Genomic DNA, 18896 nt, shown 5'->3' on the forward strand with positions numbered 1-18896 from the left:
CCGCAGCCGAAGCCCAGCCGGGACTGTCGCGCGGGCCGCGCCGGCGATGCCGCGCCCCCGGGCCGGGCTGTAGCGGGGCCGCGGCCGGAGTGTGCGCCGGGCAGGCGGGACATGGAGGTGGTGGACGAGACGGAGGCGCTGCAGCGCTTCTTCGAAGGTGAGAGACCGCGGGCTGGCGGCGGCGACCCTCTGGCGCTGGGAACCCCCGGCTGATCTCTCCGGAGTCTGGGGACCCCCGCTGTGTTTCCGCCTCCTCTGGCTGGGGCCGTCCTTCAGGCTGGCACCAGCCCGCCGAGACAGGCTCCCAGGGCTGGGAGTCCCCTGGCGGTTACCACCCACCGCCGCTGAAGTTGGGCTCCCCCTCCCCGCTCCTCAACTCGCAGCTTCCTTGGGACTGTGTCCCCTTCCAGGTCCGGACTCCTTTGAGCCTTCCAGGACCCGGAACTTTCCCTAAATTGTGACACTCCCGCCCCCAGCAAACTTCCCGAGTCTGGGGACCCTCTACTGTGCTTCCCCAGAACCCCAAGCGGGATAGAACTCCCTTCAAGGCCCAGACCCCCAGCGTGCCTTCTAGGACCTTCCATACCTCTTGAGGCTGGACCCCAGCCTGCTTCCCAGAATCCGTGGCCCCCGCCTAGAGACCAAGACCCCCTGTGTACCCTTCAGGTTGGCGCCATCCCCCCTGACTTCTAGGAGCTGGGACCTCCCCACTGTGCTTCCATGAGGGTAGGACCACTTTTGAGACCGGACCCCCTTGGAGACTGCCACCTGCTTTCCACAATGCTGCCCCTAGTGACTCCTCTCCTGTTTGGGGCTGGGACCCCCCTCCCTAGCATGCTCTCCTAGGGCTGGAACCTTCTTGAAGCTGACATCCCTGCCACCGGTCACCTCTGCTCTCTGGGACCCTTCTAGCGCTGTGAACTGCATCCCACCAGCCCTCTGAGGCTCCTCAGCACTATGTCCCCCCAACCCTGGAGCTGTGCCTCTCTGACCTCGCCCCCTGAAAGAGTGACCTCATCCCCCCTTGACCCTGAAAGGAGCCCTCAGGGGTGGAATTGACATACACCCCATAATGTCTTCTTCTGCCCCCACCTGTACATTGGTTTTGGAGGTCTGTTCCTACATCTAACCAACTCCCTGTCTTTTCCTGGACGGCCCCTGCCCCTGCGACAGGGCCACCACTCCTCCTGATGCTGGGTTCTGGAGGGGTGGGACGGCAGTGGGAGGGGGAGGGGAAGTTCAGGCTGACGCCTCCCAGCCCACTCCACTTCTCAGAACCTCCCTGGAACATCTAGCCAGACCCTTTGGCCCCCTTTTGTGCCCTTGTCTACCAATGTAGCGAGCCCAGCCCCTGCCCCGAGCTCCCTCTAGTCCCTAAGGCCACATCCTGCTCCGTCATGCATTGAGAACCTTCCCTTCATGTGTGAACCTATCAGGGCTACAGGGCAGGGAACCAAGGCCCAAGTTTCAAGCCCCAGATTCCTGTGGAGTCCTGTGGAGGAGAGAAGCAGGTCTTCCGGTGCCTCAGTTTCTCTCCCTCTGTGACTTGGGAGGCAGGAACCCTTGTTCACACCTGCTGGCTGAGCAGCCCAGGCAGGGGCACCCCCAAGCCTCAGTCATCCCAGTCCAGGATTCTGGACACCCCACAGACCCGGACCCCAAGAATTCAGGCTTGGACTAGATTGAATGGTTGACTCTGCGTCAGCTGGGCCATCTGAGGGTCTTAGGCAGCCCCGCATCTGTCCCGGGGCTCTGGCTCTCCCCAGACACTGTTGATCCATTGGAGCTCTCGAGGAGCCTGACGCGGTTTGAGACCTTCGGGGAAGAGGGGACCAAACATTCATGCTTGCTTGGGTTACTGTCTGGGGTGCCTTGAGCCTGCTAGGTACCCAGAGGACCCGTAGGCCAGGCTCCCTGGACCTCCACACTGCCTGCCCCAGGACGCTGGGCCCGGACAGAGAGCAGAGGGGTGGGCCTGGCTGGCCTGGACTCCCTGGCTCCCTCCTGACCATGGGTTGGGGGGCGGGGGCTGACGCCACGGCTTAGCCATGCAGCAGCCTGGAGGGGGGAGGCTGTGCTGCTCCCTCCAGAGAGATAAGAGGAGACTCAAGAATGTCTGTGGGGAGCAGGGGAGGGGTGTGAGGCTGCCCGCCTAGGAGGGCTGGGCTGGAAACAGCTCCCAGCCCCTGCAATGGGGGAAGGTGTGGGTGGGCCCTGAGGGCTAGGGTCTGCAGGCCACTTGGGAGGGGAAGGCCCATGTGGGGGACCCACTGTAGGTGTGAGAGAAGGCCTGGGAGCAGCAGGGCCTGGTGTGCTTGTGAGTGTGAGTGTGAAGTGCGAGGGAGCGGGAAGCTGTGCTTTTGAGCCGTGGCTGCGTCACTCTTGAGTGCTGTCACACTTGGGGCTGGGGCTGGGGACACCTGAGCTCTCATCCTGGTCCCCACTTGGCCTTGGTTATCCCTCTGGACAGTGGGTAGCAGACCCTGTGCTCTTGGCTCTGGGCTGGGAGGCTGGGAAAGGGTTTTACTGAAGGGGCTGCATCACAGCACGCCCACTCACCTGACGTGGTGCCCCTCCCTGGGCACACCAAGCATAGGTGCTAGGTCCTGCCCTGTGCCGGTGGTGGGCTGGGGGCTAAGGCGCTTTGGACCTCAGGTGGGAGGCCGGGACAGGGCGGCCCCCTCGAGGCTGGTACAGCCGGGCCCCCGTGACCGCCCGGCTAATCCCCTAGAGAGAGGCAAGGCAGCCCAGATCGGCGGGCACAGGGCCTGCAGAAAGGGGACCCACCGGGCAGGATGCACTGGCTTCCAGCAGGTAACCGGGCCACAGTGTAAGGGGGCTTTGGACTCCAGAGCCAGGGCAGGCACAGGACAGGGCAGCATCTGAGAATCCTGCCAGGACTTCAGAGTTCTGGTGCAGGCTGGACCACTGAGAGTGGGGTGACCGTCTGTGCCTGGCAGGGAACCCCCAAAGAGCTCTTGCCCTCTTTAAGTCCTTTTTCCTCACCTGCAAGACAGGAGGGGGTGGCAGAGAAGAACCTCAGCTCTGAAGAAGTTCACTGCCCAGCCCTGGGGAGGAGAGACATGTTAGAGTATGAATGGCTGAGCCTGGAAGGGGTGCCTGCTGGCCCCAGATTCTAGGGGCACATGTGGCTCGAGTGAGCAGCCAGTGCCCCCCAGAAAGCAGGTGGGTGTGCAGGGAGCCTTGGAGGATGGAGGGAAGTTGCCTTCCAGCAGGTGCTGGAAAGACCACTTGGAGTTTAGTGGGCCTCTGCCTGGCCTCTGGAGCCCCACCAGGGCTGGAGGAGGGAGGCCTGGGATTTCACCCCTTCTGGAGCTGATGGGTGGCCTGGACTGGTGACTTCCTTCTCTGGCCTCATTCCCCTCCCAGGGTAAGTAAGTGGGTTGGACCAGAGCAGGGGCTTCCAATGTGATTTTTTAACCATCAAACAAACTCATAGTCTCCTGATCGGACAGATACAGTTGATAATGGGGGCTGGGCTCCTCACAGACCCCCGAGCACCAGGATACTGGTTTGAAAGCCACCCTTCCTGGCTGTGGGATGGGTGAGGGGAGGGGAATGGCGCTGGCTGAGGCTCAGAGAGAAGGGAGTTGGCCAGAGTTAGCCAGAGTGGACACCTAGCCCCTAGCTCCCTACTCTGCCACCAGTACCTTGGGGTGGGGGTGCTACCTGTCAGGGACCAACATCTCTGCCTCCAGAGGGCAGGAGGAGGTCCCAGGTGGAGACTACCTGACGATTTGGAAGAGAGGACCCCCACCTGGACAGGAATCCAGGGGCTGAGCTGGGCTTCGTGATGGGGGTGGCACTGTGGCCCGTGTCAGCCTGTGTGTCTCTGTCTGTCCCTGGTGCACCCAGGGAGTAAGTAGATGGGAAGGGTGGCCAGGCACAGGGTTTCCTGACCCCTGACTCCCAGGAAGAGGACCTGCCTCCTGGGTCCATCCAGAGCCCTCCTGAGGACTCCTGTCCTAGCCCCAGTGCATGGAGCTGATTGCCAGACCCACCCCAGGCCCTGAGCCCAGGCAGGGGAGGAAATGGTAGTGGGGGGTCTGACTCATCCCCATGTCCCCAGCACCCAGTGCAGGGCAGGGGTGGGGGTGGGCAGGAAGTGTTCTCAGGGTCAATGGAGACAACAATGGGTATGTGAACACAGGCAGCGGGGGTGGGGGACGCACCCCAGAAAGCACCTCTCTGGAGGGCCTGGGGTCAGTGCAGGGGTGAGAAGCAGGCAGTTACCAACCCTTTGGCCTCAGGGACTCTCTTGAGACTGGAAGGCTGGACAGAGTGCTCCTTGGGGTCTTAAGTAGAGCCAAGGAGGGCATTTGAGGGCAGAATGGCCTTTTCCCTGGGGGCCTGGCTCCCCAATTACCAACTCCCAAGGGGTTACAGACTGGAGGGCCCTGGCAGCAGAGGCTGCTGGGTAACAGCCCAGCAGAGCTGCTGATTGGCTGCCACCCTTGGACTTTGCCCTCCCTGATAAGGAACTGGGAGCAGAAATTATTAACTGAATCATTAACTGGGTGGCCCCGCCCTACCCAGGCAGCCTGCCTTACCTTCCCACCTTCCTCCTCACGGACCTAGCACCTTCCTGGGCCTCAGTTTCTCTCATTGCCTTGGGTGCTGGAGTATGTGGGGCCTCCTCTCCTATCTCCAGGCCTTCAGCCCCTGCTGCCACCGGGTGTGGATACCTCTTGGTTGGGTCTCAGGGTGGGATGATGTAATGGTTCTGTGCATTCGCCAGCGAGGGCAGCTGGGGTCTGTTCCTAGCTCTCCTGCTTACCCACAGTCCTTCTCTTGACTGTATCAGGGCACAGCTGTGCCTCTGCTTTCTCATCTGTAACATGGGAATGCAGTTGTAATGGCAGGGCCTCCATCCCAGGGTTTCTGGGGTGATTAGGTAAGATAGTGCCTGGCCTAGTGAACACTCCATGGGTCCATGGCAGGTGTTCTGCACCCTACCTTGAAGATTACTGGTCCCCAGGGTAGGTCAGTGCCCCTAAGCTTAGGGGGCTTGTTGAGCATGTTCTGTGGTTCTGTGCACAGGGCCTGCACCACGACAGCTCTGGCCCAGCGTGGCCTGGTCTTGGTCCCTGGCACATCCAGTGGGCCTGCCCCACCTCCCCCTCTGAGATTTGGGTTCTGTTCTTGCTGCCAGCAAGAGGGAGGGGCTTGGCTGTATTGTGGCTTCATCTGCCGCACCCAGGCTCTTTGCACGTTGTCTTCCTGGAGTCCTGGGATGCAGTGGAAGCGTGGGTGATGGCCTCCCATTTCTGAGGGGGACTGTGAGGCAGGAGAGGAAGGCGATGATGTGTCAGGCTCCCTCAAGGTGGCCACAACAGAGCTGGGACTGGAGCCTGGGTCTCAGCTGGGTGCCAGCCTGGGGTGGGCAGGGAAGGGGCCTCTCCTCCTGACATGCTGAGGGGTGGCTCCAGCACAGGTGACCATGCCAGGTGATGTCCGTGCAGCCTCCTTGACCTCTAGACCTCAGAGCCCTCACTCACATGGTCAAGGTTGCATGACATGAGCAGTTAGACCCCAGGAGTGCCAAGGCCTGGAGTGAGGGGGGACGGGCAAAGCCCCTGGGTGGGGAGTACAGTTGGGTCCGGAGCCCCCTGCCGGCCTAGATTATGGAGGGGGCTCCGGACATTCTGTCCTCCCTGTGCCCCAGGTCACATCAGTGAGGGAAGTTCTCCCTCCAGCTGACCCAGGTCCCTGCAGTCCCCGGAGTGCACAACCACAGCCTCTGTCTCTCCTTTGTGGAGTTTGAGGATCCTGTCTCCCTCCGGCCTCCCTCACTCCCCTCTCTTCTCCCTCCATGGCTGGGGCAAGGGGATCCCCATCCCCTGCCCTGCTAGCTTGGAGGCAGGGGGCTGCCTTTAGGGAGGGAAGTTGCACCTGGGACACTGAGTTCAGTCAGTGGGGCTGCTTAGGGAGGGTCTGACAGCAGGTGGGGAGGGGGCTTGGAGGGAGGAAGAGGAGGCGGGAGCTCTTCCTGGGTGGCCACTAACCTAACCCACGCATGTGACGCTGTGCCTGTGGGCCTGGGCCTGCCGTCGGGTCAGTGAGCATTTGTGTACATGCGTGTCCTGGCATATACACCTGTGAAGTGTGCTGAGGTGTGAACATGCACAGGCATGCTCGTACCTCAGGGCTTTTGCACCGGCTGTCCCCACCATCTGGAACCTTCTAGAATGCTAGGCATTTTGCTGCTCTCCTCATCTGACTCTGCTCCCTAGAATGTCAGCTCCATGTGGGCAAGGCTTTTGTCCCTTTTGCTCACTGCTGTAGCCCCAAAGCTGGGCACTATGCTTGCCTGACACATAACAGGTGCTCAGTAAATAACTGCTGAATGAATGAAGGCACACAGATGAACGCTGGTGTGTGCACGTGTGTGGATATGTGTGTGGGGCGTGCCACTGTGTGTGTCAGTACTGTGTATGCGTGAGTAGGGGGCATGTGGTACGTGATCATGCGCATGTCAGTTGGATACCTGACTGTGGGGTGTGCCCTTATGTATACGTGTGTGTGTTGGCAGTGTGCCTGCGTGGGGCCACACCGGTGTGTAGGCACAGATGGGTACAGGTGACGCTGGTGGAGACCTGTGTCCACCCCAAGCTGCAGGGTCTCTACCTGGCACCTGGTGGCCTGCCTGCCCTGGTCCCTGTGGGAGAGAGTAGGAACAGGTAGCAGCTGCTGGCCTCGGTGCTGTTGGACCTGGCCTTGGAGCATCTTGGGGCTGTGAGTTTAGCCTTGTGTTGACCTGAGGACAGGATGGCAGCTTCGTGGGGACTTGGAGTGGATATAGCCATAGCCCAAGGGTGGCTAAAGATTCTGGGTCTCCTAGAAGAGAGGGTTCTCTGGCTGGGCCAGTGGCTCATGCCTGTAATCCCAGCACTTTGGGAGGCCCAGGCAGGTGGATCACCTGAGGTCAGGAGTTCGAGACCAGCCTGGCCAACATAGTGAAATCCTGTCTCTACAAAAAATACAACAATTAGCCAGGTGTGGCGGCAGGCACCTGTAATCCCAGCTCCTTGGGAGGCTGAGGTGGGAGAATCACTTGAACTCAGGAGGCAGAAGTTGCAGTGAGCCAAGATTGTGCCACTGCACTCCATCCTGGGCAGCAGAGTGAAACTTTGTCTCAAAAAAAAAAGGTAAAAAAAGAGAGGGGTATCTGTAGGCAGCCTGTGGGGGTTCTTCTGCATTTTGGATAAGAAGTTGGGAGAGAACAAAGACTACTGTGACTCAGATTGAAGAACCTGACAGAAAAATGGCTCAAGAGCCCCATCTTTGTCAGGTGTGGCTGCTGGGACCAAGCTAACTGAGATTTGATGCAGAGAGGCAAAGGGTTGCTTGCACAAGCAAACATCTGACCTGATGGCATTTTGACTAAGAAGACTCTGGTCACAAGTTGAAGCCTGAAGCAGGACAGCTAGCAGTTATAGATCTTTTTTTTGAGACAGAGTCTCGCTCTGTCGCCCAGGCTGGAGTGTAGTGGCACGATCTCGGCTCACTGCAACCTCCGCCTCCCGCGTTCAAGTGATTCTCCTGCCTCAGCCTCCTGAGTAGCTGGGATTACAGGCACGTGCCACCACGCCTGGCTAATTTTTGTATTTTTAGTAGAGGCAGGGTTTCACCATGTTGATCAAGCTGGTCTCGGACTCCTGACCTAGTGATCTGCCCACCTTGGCCTCCCAAAGTGCTGGGATTACAGGTGTGAGCCACCTCACCTGGCTATAGATCATATTAATAAAGAGAGAAAGCCCAAACCAAAGGAGGTGAGGCCCACTGTGCCTTGCCCGCAAGTAAACTGGTTGGGAGATGAGCCACAGCACTGGGGGCCCTCTGTGACTGGGGCAATGGGGAGGGGCTGCCAGGGCAGGCAGGGAGGCAGTCACAGAAGGCTGACCCACTGGAAGGGATGGCTGGGGCCGAGGCCCCGAGGCTGGACTGTGCTGTGCATGTGTAAGAATAGCAGCAGAGTGCTGACCGTGCCTCAGAGGGACTTAGGAGAAGGCGAGGAGGTCCCTCAGAGTCTCTAGAGCAGGTTTGCAGCAAGGCGGAGAGGCCTGGGAGAGAGGGGACAGCCTGGGCGGGGGCGTGAGGGCAGGAAAGGAGATGGGAGTCCCAAGAGAGATGGAAACAGGGCGGTTCACCCTGACTGCGAAATGGCCTCCTGGGGGTCACCTCGTTTAAGGCTCACTCCATGGCAGGGGTTCGTGCTCCATCTGATGGAGAAGGAAGCCAGGGCTCAGGTCACTTGCTGAGGGTCACAGCCATGAAGTGGGAAGTCCACATTAGAAACCAGGCCTCTTTGACTCTGGGGGTCTCTCTGGGCATCGTGGTTATGCCCAGGTGGGCAGTCCCTTGACTGCTACCACCCTGGCCCTCAGCTGCTGCCTGAAGCTAGGGCACTCTTCAGGTTCAGATGCCCTGAGTGGACACTCAGAGCAACTGGGGTTCTCGGAAATAGGCCTGGGCCCTGGTGTCCTCTGCACCCCAGGTTCAGATCCACCAAGCCTGGCCAGCATCCTCGGGCCCCGGCCCACCCTACCCACAGCCACGTGGCTGACGGGATTTCCGCCATGTTTGGGGCATGAATTGACAAGTGCCCCATTGACGGGGCAGGGGAGGGGGTGGGCAGGGCACAAGCCTCCCACTGTGCCGTGTCCCCACCCTCCCCCGTTCCCCGGGACAATGGCCGAGACTCAGCCAACGGCCACAGCTGGTGGGGGGCGGGGGGGGGCACATGAGCACAAGGAGGGGTGGAAGGGAGGGGTCCTGGGTGGAGGGACCACCTGGGCCCCTGCCTGCTCTCATCCTGCACCTGGCTTAGGTGCCCTCCGTTCCTTTCCTGGCCAGCTGGGTGGACTTAAGGAGATGAGGAGAGAAGAGCAGAGGGGAGGGGAGGGGGCTGCCTTCCCATAGTCTGGATCGCAGCCTGCCTGGGAAGGGGCAGTGTCTGGTTCCTGTTCCAGGCAGGTAATAAAGGGCCTAATTAATGAGGAGCAGGTGAGGCACACAGCTCAGCAGGGCAGGGGCAGGACCTGGAGGGGCCCCAGGTAGCCCCGGCCCTGGCCATAGCATGGCCTGGCCGAGGTCCCTCGCTGGCCACTTGGCTCATCCACTCCGTGAACATTTCCTGGGTGCCTGCTGTGTGCTGGGATACTGTATCCCAGAGAGACAGAACAGGGCAGCGCTCATAGCCCAGCGCCTGCCCCTGTAAGCTATGGGCACATGCCCATCCTTTCTGAGCCTCAGTTTCCTCGTCTGTAAAATGAAGAAAAAGAAAATCATCTACCTTGTAGGGTTGGGATGAGAACTCAAGATGAACCATGTAAAGTGCATGGCACAGGGCTGGGCACAGAGTGGCCACTGGGTGAGTGAGCTGTGGGTGGTGGGCGGGTGGTGGACAGACACTCATCCTGCCCAGCGAGGTGTGTGTAGGCGGGAAGGTAAAGAGCTGATGAGGAATTACAACGCCCCTGCCCATCCCCTGCTAAAGAGAATGGGAGAGTCAGAGATGGCCTCTTGGGGGAATTTACATTTAAGACAAAACCTAAAGCCTGAATAGGACCCGGCTTTCTCAGGCTTAGGGAACAGCATGGAACGGCATGTGTGAAGGCCTGATGTGGGATGGAAGATGGAAAGGAGGCAGGGGCTGACCACGGAGAGGAGGGGAGGCAGGGGACCTGGGGAAGGAGAAAAGGCTGTCGGGGGCAGGCAGGGGACCATGTCAGGCCTTGGACTGCCAGAGGGCTCCGGATTTCTCCCCAGCAGTGGGAAGTTGTTGAAGGGTTTGAGAAGGGAAGGACAGAGATGCTAGTTTGTGAGCTCATGGTGCTGTTTTCAGGTTATTGGGCCCTGGGCAGCCTCGGGCAGCCTCTGGCGGGCCCGACTTCCCTTCTCTCAGAGAGGTCTTGAGGATCAGAATGAGCCATATGGCCCATGTTCTGCCTTCTGCCTGGCAGGTACCCCTGGTTGGGCTCCAGTGATGTTCTGAGGCTCTGTTGGGACAGTGGGGAGGGGCGCTCCCAAGAGTGTGCCCATGGGACCCTGCCACCGTCCTGGGTTCTTGGGGGCTCTATCCCAGCCTCAGCAATCCCTGGGCTTTGGTAAGCCCCACCCTCGTCTTGTCCACCTGGAATGTCTGTTAGAAATCTCCAGTGTGGTTCATGGGTGGGCTGGGGGCCGAGCGGCGTGGGGAAGAGATGACGCGGCCTCCAGGGCTTCCAGGAGAAGGTGTGGGGTCAGCGTTCCTCAGGAGGCCCTCCGAGCCCCCAACCCTCAAACTTCTTCCCCACCCACTGGCCTCCCCCCAACGCTGCCCCATCAGCTCCCTCCTCCCACCTCCTTCCTCCGTCCGCCCGGACCCTGGCACGGGAGGGTCCCTCCTCCCCCAAAGCACATCTGGTTCTCGTTAGGGTCTCCCAGGATGCCTCTGCCTGAGGCCCCCTATCCCGAGGGAGGTGGGCAGGAGGATTAGGGGTGATTAGGAGTGCTCCTGGCCAGGAGAGGAGGGGGCTGGGTCTGTTATAAATAGCAACACCATGACTGCATCAGCCCATCATTCACCGTAGATTCCAAGTTCAGGCTCAAAAACTTGCAGCTTTAGCGGTCAGGGTGGGGGCGACTCTCCAGGTGGGGTGGGGAAGGCACAGCAACCACCAGCCACACTCTCCCCCTTGGAGTCAGGCCCCTGCACCTGGTTGGAATCCTCCTTGCTGTGTTGCCTTGGGTAAGAGACTTGACCTCTCTGAACAGTGGGGATGGTGATCATGTTACCTATCTGAATATCCCCACTGTTTTAGAGAGGCAAAATGCATAAAGCACTTAGAATTGTGCCGGGCCTGGTAGGCAGTCAGTGTGAGCTGCAGTCACTGTCACTGCCACTGTCTTTGTCATCATCACCATGATGAGTTGAGAAGCACTGGGAGATACTCACTATGAGCCACTGTCAAGTCACTGTCTCTGTCATGGTCACCATTCTGGGCTGGGAGGATTGAGTAACACACCGCAGGTGAAGAGCCTGCAGGATGCCTCGCGCATAAGAAACTCCTGTGATTAGGCCGGGTGCGGTGGCTCACGCCTGTAATCCCAGCACTTTAGGAGGCTGAGGCAGGCAGATCACCTGAGGTCAGGAGTTCGAGACCAGCCTGGCCAACATGGTGAAACCCCGTCTCTACTAAAAATACAAAAAATTAGCCGTGTGTGGTGGCGGGCGCCTGTAATCCCAGCTACTCGGGAGGCTGAGGTGGGAGAATCGCTGGAACCTGGGAGGTGGCAGTTGCAGTGAACCAAGATTGCACCACTGCACTCCAGCCTGGGAGACCCAGCAAGAGTCCGTCTCAAAAAAAAAAAAAAGAAAAAGTAAAGAAACTCCTGTGATTATTAATGTATTTGACTCACACAGTGCCTGGCACACAGTAGGCACTCAATAAATGGGACCCATGGTTACGGCAGGGTAGGGCCTGAGCAGAGGCAGGGTCCTGGAACCCAGGCACGCAGACTGGCCACGCCCAGCTCGAGAAGCTGCTCTTGCCCTGGCCGCACTGCCCTGGATGGCCATTGGTGGTGCGTGGTGGGTGTCCCTTGTTCCTAGCTGGGCGAGCTGGGGGTGGGGGTCAGCAGGAGGGCCCTGGCCTGTCGCAGGCAGCGCGTGACTCCTAGGAGGGCTTAGCCGCTCATTAATCACCTAAGCGGGGCTCAGCATTCTTGAAATGCCGGGTGAGGCCAGGGAGGGGCCTGGGCGGGGGGCTCCCGGGGACCCCAGGGCTCTGGGGCTGGGAAGTGAGGACGGCTATTCCGACCGCCGAGCACCCACTAAGTGGCCGGCACTTCACACACCTCATCTCGTTTCATACTCAAAACAGCCCCGTGAAGCCACAGCTGTACATGTCCCCATTGCATGAATGAGGAGACTGAGGTGCAGAGAGTGCATGTGACCTGCCCAGGGTCACTCAGCAGGGAGTGGCTGAGCCAGGATTTGTTCCTGGACCTATCTGAGCTCAACAGGAAAGGGCAGACCCCAGACTCAGGCTCCAGAGGCCTGTGGGAGGGGCCCTCCTGCCTCAGTGGGGCTGGCCAGCCTGGGTCAGCCGTGTGGGTGGGGCTGTCCTCCATTATCAGGGTTGACGCATCTCCCACGTCAGCCCCCTTATCACCCCGCCCTCTGGCTCCCCCTGCAAGGTGACCCTGGGAGGGGAAAGGCCGGCACCTCCCCCGTCCTCCCTCATGATGCCCAAGAGCCCTGGCTGCCTTTCCTCTAGGGGCCCCTCCCCTTGGTGGGGCCGGGGCCAGCACAGAGGGCCCAGGAGAGGGCGGCAGGCAGAGGAGTGGAGCTCTGGCGGCCATCATTCCCTGCTGGGAGGCCGGGGCAAGACCTTCCTTCTCTAAGCTTCTGCCTCCTCTGGAAAAAGGGGGCTAAGTTCCCCAGCCTGTGCCCCAGAGGGTGACGGGCATATCCAATGAGGGTGCAGGGAGCTCTCCTGATTCTGATCCCCACTCCCCCCTGCAGCCAAGGCCTGGGTGCAGGAGGCTCCCACAGCCCTGTGGGCCCCCAGGATATATGGTCCCACTCAGCCAGGCCTCATGCCCCTGTGTGCCTGGAGCTGGGCCATCTGGACTGACCGCTGGAGGACAGGGCAGGACAGTGCCTGTTGGGTCCAAGCCATCCCATCGAGGGCAGTGGGCACCCACGGGGATCTCGACTCAATAAGCACCTCATTTGTGCTTCACGGCACCCCATAAGACAGAGGCACAGTGACCCCATTTGACAGATGAGCGGAAAGGACTTGCTCCCTGTCACATAGCTAGAAAGGGGCATGGCAGGATCAGCGTCTCTGTACCCAGATCCATGCCCTGGGCCCCTCTCCTCCTCTGAGACTCAAGGTGGCCTTGTGGTGGGGCGGGGGCGTTATCAGTGCTTCCTGGAGGGGTGCCAGGCAGTGGAGGGTGAGAGCCGGCCCCCACATGGATACCTGGGTGGGAAGGAGCAGGGACATCTGTTTTGGAGGGCCAGCCTGGGCAGGGATGGAGGGCTGGGCCTGGAAGCCCAGGGTCTGCAGGGAGCTGGGCCCCTTCCCTAGCCCACCTCTCCTGCCCTGCAGGCCACGACATCAACGGTGCCCTGGAGCCCTCCAACATAGACACCAGCATCCTGGAGGAGTACATCAGCAAGGAGGATGCCTCCGACCTGTGAGTGGCCCTCTTGCCCGGACTGCACCCGCGCAGCCCGTAGCCCTTCGCCTCCCTTCTGTCACCAGGGAGGTCTGAGGGCCAGACCTGGGATCTGCTGTGGTCCCACCTCTGAAAGCTGCTCCTCGTCCCTTCCCAGCCACTGACTCCTCCGAAATCTCCATAGTTCCCTGCGGGGAGGGGGCGGCTACTTCCCTGCTGGGGCTGGGGTCCTGGCTGGAGCTGAGCCGCCCCCCCTTCCCTGCAGCTGCTTCCCTGACATCTCTGCTCCAGCCAGCTCGGCCTCCTACTCCCATGGGCAGCCCACGATGCCCGGCTCCAGCGGGGTCCACCACCTGAGCCCCCCTGGGGGTGGACCCTCCCCGGGGCGCCATGGTCCCCTCCCACCCCCAAGCTACGGTACCCCGCTGAACTGCAACAACAACAACGGCATGGGCGCTGCCCCCAAGCCCTTCCCAGTGGGCGCCGGGCCCCCCATCAAGGCCGAGCCCAAGGCTCCCTATGCCCCAGGGTGAGTGAGGGCAGGGAGTAGGGGGACACAGCGGCATAGGGGCAGGCAGGGAGCAGGGCTGTGGCCGTGACCTGGGAGGTGCTAGGCACTGGCCTGGCATGGGATGGGCTGGGTGACTGGCTGTGCGTGGGCAGGTGAGGGAAGGGAGGATGAGTCCAGGCCAAGGGGGGACTCCTGGGCTTTGTTCTGAGGCAGTGGGCAGCCACGAAGCTTCTAAGCAGGGGAGTGATGAGGGCTGACGTAAGTGCTAGAAAAATCTCGACGCTGTGTGGAGAGTGGACAGGAGGCGGCGGGACTGGAGGCTGTGACTGTTTACCTTCATGGGAACACCTGCGTACCCGTGCACGCACGCCGGGCCCACCCACTCACGCATCCAGCTGACGTGTACTGTGGCCACAGGAGTTGGCCCATGGCTCAGATGTGGCACCTCAGTTCCCCACTACCCAAGCAAGCCTCATGGAGCCCAGAACCCAGGCCCTTCCCCCCATCTTTCTGAGGAGTCCACACCAGGGGCCTGACCCAGGGCTGAACTTTGGGCCTGGCTTTGACCAAAGGTTCCAGGCAGCCACCCGGCCAGCCAGACTGCAGGGCAGCCCCCGGGGCACATGCTCACAGAGGGAGGCTAGGAGTGTGGGTCTGCAGGGGAGCTCAGGGCAAACGTAGGGGCCCCTAGGTGCATGAACTCTGTGTTCAGACAGCCTGGCTCCAGCTTCAGCTTCCCCATTTATCAGCCCTCTGCCTCCGTAACCCATGGCCTCAGTTTCTTCTGTGAAGTGAGCCCTCAAATGCTTACCCCTTAAGATTATCGTGGGAAGCAAGCAGGGGCACAGAGGAAGCCCTGGGTGCATGGTGGCCACGGACACATGGCCAGCCATGCTTCCTGAGCTCCGTGGCTTCTGGGGAGAAGGGAGTGGAAGCCAGGCTTGGGGTGCCATGGGTGAACCTATGCTGCAGAAGGCAAACTGTTTGCTTGAGGCTGTGAGGCTGTTCCTAAACTACAAGCCCCTGGGGGCAGAGGGAGGAGAACTAACATTTGGTAAGCGCCTGCTGGTGCCCGCTGCTGTATCACGTGCCTATGATTATGTGAGCTCATCAGCTTTCCCAGGTATCCAGCTCCTGGGAGACCCCACAAGGAGCCCTGGCCGCTGCTCCTGTCAGGATTTTAATGGCACACTGAGGCTCAGAGAGGGAAAGGCGCTTGTCCAGAGCCACACAGGGACTCTGTGGCCAGGGCCACTCCAGGGAGGGACCCAGGGCCAGGCCTGGGTCTAGGTGATAAACAAGACAGACATGAGGCTGGGCGTGGTGGCACGCACCTGTAATCCCAGCACTTTGGAAGGCCAAGGTAGGTAGATTGCTTGAGCCCAGGAGTTCAAGACCAGCTTGCAACATGATGAAACCCCGTCTCTACAAAAAATACAAAAATTAGCTGGGTGTGGTGGCGTGTGCCTATAGTCCCAGCTACTCAAGAGGCTGAGGTGAGAGAATAGTTTGAGCCAGGGAGGTCGAGGCTACAGTGAGCTGTGATTATGCCACTGCTGGGGACAGAATAAGACCCTGTCTCGAAAAAAAAAAAAAAAAAAAAAGGCCAGGCGTGGTGGCTCACGCCTGTAATGCCAGCACTTTGGCAGGCTGAGGCGAGCAGATCACTTGAGACCTGGAGTTCGAGACCAGCCTGGGCAATATGGTGAAACCCCATCTGTACTAAAAATACAAAAATTAGCCAGGTGTGGTGGCGCATGCCTGTAATCCCAGCTACTTGAGGGGCTGAGGCACAAGAATTGCTTGAACCTGGGAGGTGGAGGTGACAGTGAGCGGTGATTGTGCCACTGGACTCCAGCCTGGGCGACAGAGCGAGACTCTGTCTCACACACACACAAAAAAAACAAAGCAAAAACAGACACACGGCTCTGCAGTGGCTCCTGAAGCCTGACTGGGGAGAGGTATTCACCAATACATCTCCAAGTAGAGGAATAATCAGATGCCAGAGGAACTTGAGAGGAGAGAACACAAGGTGCTGTGGACTTGGGGCATGGGACTGCAGGGACTGCGGGGTGTGAAAGACCTTAACACATTACAGAAGGCCGGGCCATTGTCAGGGAAGTGCAGGATGGAGTGGCAGCCCAGGGGGCCTGAGGCTGTGGCGAGGAGTATGGGTTTGAGTCCCCATACACGTTTTTGTATCATTCACACAAAACCTGCAGGGTCTGTGTTCTTGAATCGTTGTGTAGGTCTCTACATGAGGCCCCGAAGGTGGGTGGGCGGCTGGCACAGGGATGCAGGGGGACTCTGGAGCCAGCCCCGGGGCTGTGTCCACAACAGGGCCATGGCCTCTCTGGCAGTTCCCTGGGCACGGGAATGGGGAGTTGCTCCAGATGTGGGGACCAGGGATGGCCAAAGAGCTGGATCCCATGTGGCCACAGCCTCCCACTTGCTGGGTGAGCACAGGGTTCACGCAGGACGTGTTGACCTCTTGGGTTGAGTTTGTTCTTTTTCCTGAACACTGATAAAAGTGAAACCTGCAAGAAAAAAATAAACCCAGGCCCGGTGATGCTGGCTCCCTTCCCAGTCCACACCTGCCTCTGGTAGGGCAGCCCCCCATGACCTGCTGAAAGCCCTGAGGCCCAGCCCCCTAGGACCCTGCATTTCCAGGAAGCTGTGGGGCTTCAGTGGGTGCAGGAAGAGAGAAGAAGGCCTGGCCCTCGGTCTGGGGCAGGAGTCTTTGAGTTCCTGTGCCATCATCAAGGACACTAGTAACTGTCCCCCAAGTGCCCTGTAGGTCTGAGGGGATCCTGGGCGGCCCCCTACCCACAATTCGGCCCCAGGCCTTGCCAGGCACCCCAATGTGGGTGGTACAGAGAAATGCCCCTAAGGGTGGATGTGACGAAACCTCAGTGTCCCCAGCTTCTGGGGGGCTGTGGGACCCTACCATGCAGAGGAGCTGCCCAGCTGGAAGGCAGAGGCTCAGCTGCTCACCCCCCGGCCCCTTCCCCTGGCTCTCGCAGCACACTGCCGGACTCTCCCCCAGACTCGGGCTCCGAGGCCTACTCCCCCCAGCAGGTGAATGGTGAGTCCAGCGGGCACCGCCCTCCTGCTCCAGGGTTTGGGCAAGTGGTTGGGGCGGCCTTATCAGGGAGGTAGGGGAGGAGGGAGGGGGCCAGCGGCTGCCCAACGGGCTGAGATTATCGCTGGTCAAATACTCCCTGGCGCTTGGCTATTGTTTCCCCACGGGCGGGTGGGGAGCCTGGCCCTGCCTCTGAGCAAGTATCCCCGTGGTGATGCCACCCGCCTGCCCGCCTGCGCCATCATGGACGCACCCTTCGGCGGTAAGTGGGTGGCTGGGGAAGGCTGTGGGTGCAGCCTGGGCGCAGGCTTCCCAGGCCGGGCCCACCTCACCTTAGAGGTGCTCAGGGGTGCCCCGGCCCCCGGGTGGCCAAGAGCAGAACCACCACGGGAGCAGGCTCCCCGCAGTCCGGATTGGGGTCAAGAGTTCTGTTTATCTTACCAAAAACATCCCTGGAATGCCTCCTGGGGAACAAAGGGAGCTGGGGCCTCCCCACTCAGGCTGGGGGGTTGGCCCCTGAGAGCCCAGAAGAGGGGCTGCCTGCCGCTGGGGGGAGCACTGGGCAGGCCTGGGCTGGGGGTCTCTGGAGACGCCTTCCTGAGGCCCAGAGGAGGAGCAGGCCTCAGAGGAGATGGGGATGGAGGGGGACCTTTAGATTTGGCTTGGATTCTCCTGGCCCAGCCTGGGGGCAGGAGGTGGCTAGGATGAGGTGAAAGGCTGCCCCTCCTTGGGCAGGTTTGTGCCTCTCTGCCCAGGCCTCTAGTAGGTGGCTGACCAACGGCCCTCCCACCTAGGGTAGGTGGGGGGCAGCCCCCGGGCTTGGCTTAGGACAGGGTGGAAGCAGGAGACTCTGTCTTGGGGAGGACGGTGCCCAGGAGCCTGAGTGAGGTTGGTCTCAGATGCCTGCTCCCCCGTCTCTCCTGCAGAGCCCCATCTCCTGCGCACGATAACCCCTGAGACGCTGTGCCACGTGGGAGTGCCCTCCCGCCTGGAGCATCCGCCCCCACCTCCAGCCCACTTGCCAGGCCCCCCGCCACCCCCACCACCCCCACCTCACTACCCTGTCCTGCAGCGGGATCTGTACATGAAGGCCGAGCCCCCGATCCCCCCCTATGCTGCCATGGGGCAGGGGCTGGTGCCCGCTGATCTCCACCACACCCAGCAGTCCCAGATGCTGCACCAGCTCCTGCAGCAGCACGGAGCTGAGTAAGACGTGGGTGGCTGGCTCCCTGGGGTGGAAAGGTGGGGTGCAGGGACCAGGGTGGGCAGGGCAGCGGGCAGGCCAGAGAGGGAGGTAGGGACCGGGATGCACCCAGGGAGGGCAGAAGGCTCTGCAGGGCAGATGGGGGTCAACATATTTACACATGTTTACCCAGCAATACCTTGAGGGGTTTACAGCCATGGCTAATTGCTCACAACTACCTTATCTGGTGGGCACAGGTATAAGTAAACTGAGGTTCTGGTGGGGGAAATGTCCTGCCCAGATCATGAGCCAGGGGCAGAGCCAGGACTGGGCCCGGGGCTGTGTTCTTACCCAGACCCCAGTGATTTTGCAGCTGTCTCATGGAACCCTCAGGTTTCTGAGGAGTCTTCTTCCTAGACCCAAGCCCCCCACTCTGACTCAACCTGCAGGATTGTCTTTTCATCTGTTTTACATGTGGAGATTCCATGAAAGGTTTAGTTCACAGGAAGGTTCTGCTGTCAAAACATTTTGTAAACCAGAAGGGGAAGGAGTGCTGTGCAGTCCCCTTTAAACTCCCCACCCCAGGAAGCTCCCCTTCCCTGGTTTTTGTGGCCAAGGCCATCTGTGGCTTGTTTCTGATCACAGGGCCTGCTCTCCATAGAGCCCCCACTATAAAGGGTGACCTTGAGTGTGACACTGCAGGCAGGGACAAACTCATTCATTCCTCAAGCGATTGCTGTGATTCTGTGAGCCAGCCATGTTGCTGGGCATGATGGAGACACCAAGTCAGGTGTGGCTCCTGTCCACAGTCTGGGGGAAGCGAAGAGTGATGGAAGCAGAAAATGACAGCATGAAGCAATGGGGATTAGGAGGAGGCAAAGCCTGAGGGCTTCCTGCAGGAGGTGTCCTCTGGGCGGGGCATATCC

At 60.2% G+C, this 18896-nt stretch overlaps 1 protein-coding gene and 1 long non-coding RNA gene across 9 annotated transcripts in view; one reads left to right on the forward strand and one right to left on the reverse strand.

Moving 5' to 3' along the window:
• The window catches only part of MYRF (myelin regulatory factor), a 36099-nt gene continuing 17203 nt past the window's right edge, over nucleotides 1-18896 (forward strand). For 7 of the 8 annotated variants that reach the window (XM_030810919.1, XM_030810921.1, XM_030810920.1 and 4 more), the window contains exons 1-5: nucleotides 1-157; nucleotides 13125-13212; nucleotides 13460-13723; nucleotides 16729-16790; nucleotides 17714-17993. In XM_030810919.1, coding sequence (XP_030666779.1) covers nucleotides 112-157; nucleotides 13125-13212; nucleotides 13460-13723; nucleotides 16729-16790; nucleotides 17714-17993 — 740 coding nt within the window. In that variant the 5' untranslated portion in view covers nucleotides 1-111. The remainder of the gene's footprint in view (nucleotides 158-13124; nucleotides 13213-13459; nucleotides 13724-16728; nucleotides 16791-17713; nucleotides 17994-18896) is intronic. The other variant, XM_030810926.1, reaches the window with a different exon arrangement.
• Nucleotides 1398-5152, reverse strand: LOC101178523. The gene is made up of 4 exons (XR_178162.2): nucleotides 4978-5152; nucleotides 4572-4852; nucleotides 3007-3068; nucleotides 1398-1815 (listed from the first exon to the last, which is right to left on the reverse strand). It is a non-coding gene; the product is annotated as an uncharacterized LOC101178523 (long non-coding RNA).

Source organism: Nomascus leucogenys, chromosome 4 (assembly GCF_006542625.1).
Source record: "Nomascus leucogenys isolate Asia chromosome 4, Asia_NLE_v1, whole genome shotgun sequence".
NCBI lineage: Eukaryota > Metazoa > Chordata > Mammalia > Primates > Hylobatidae > Nomascus > Nomascus leucogenys.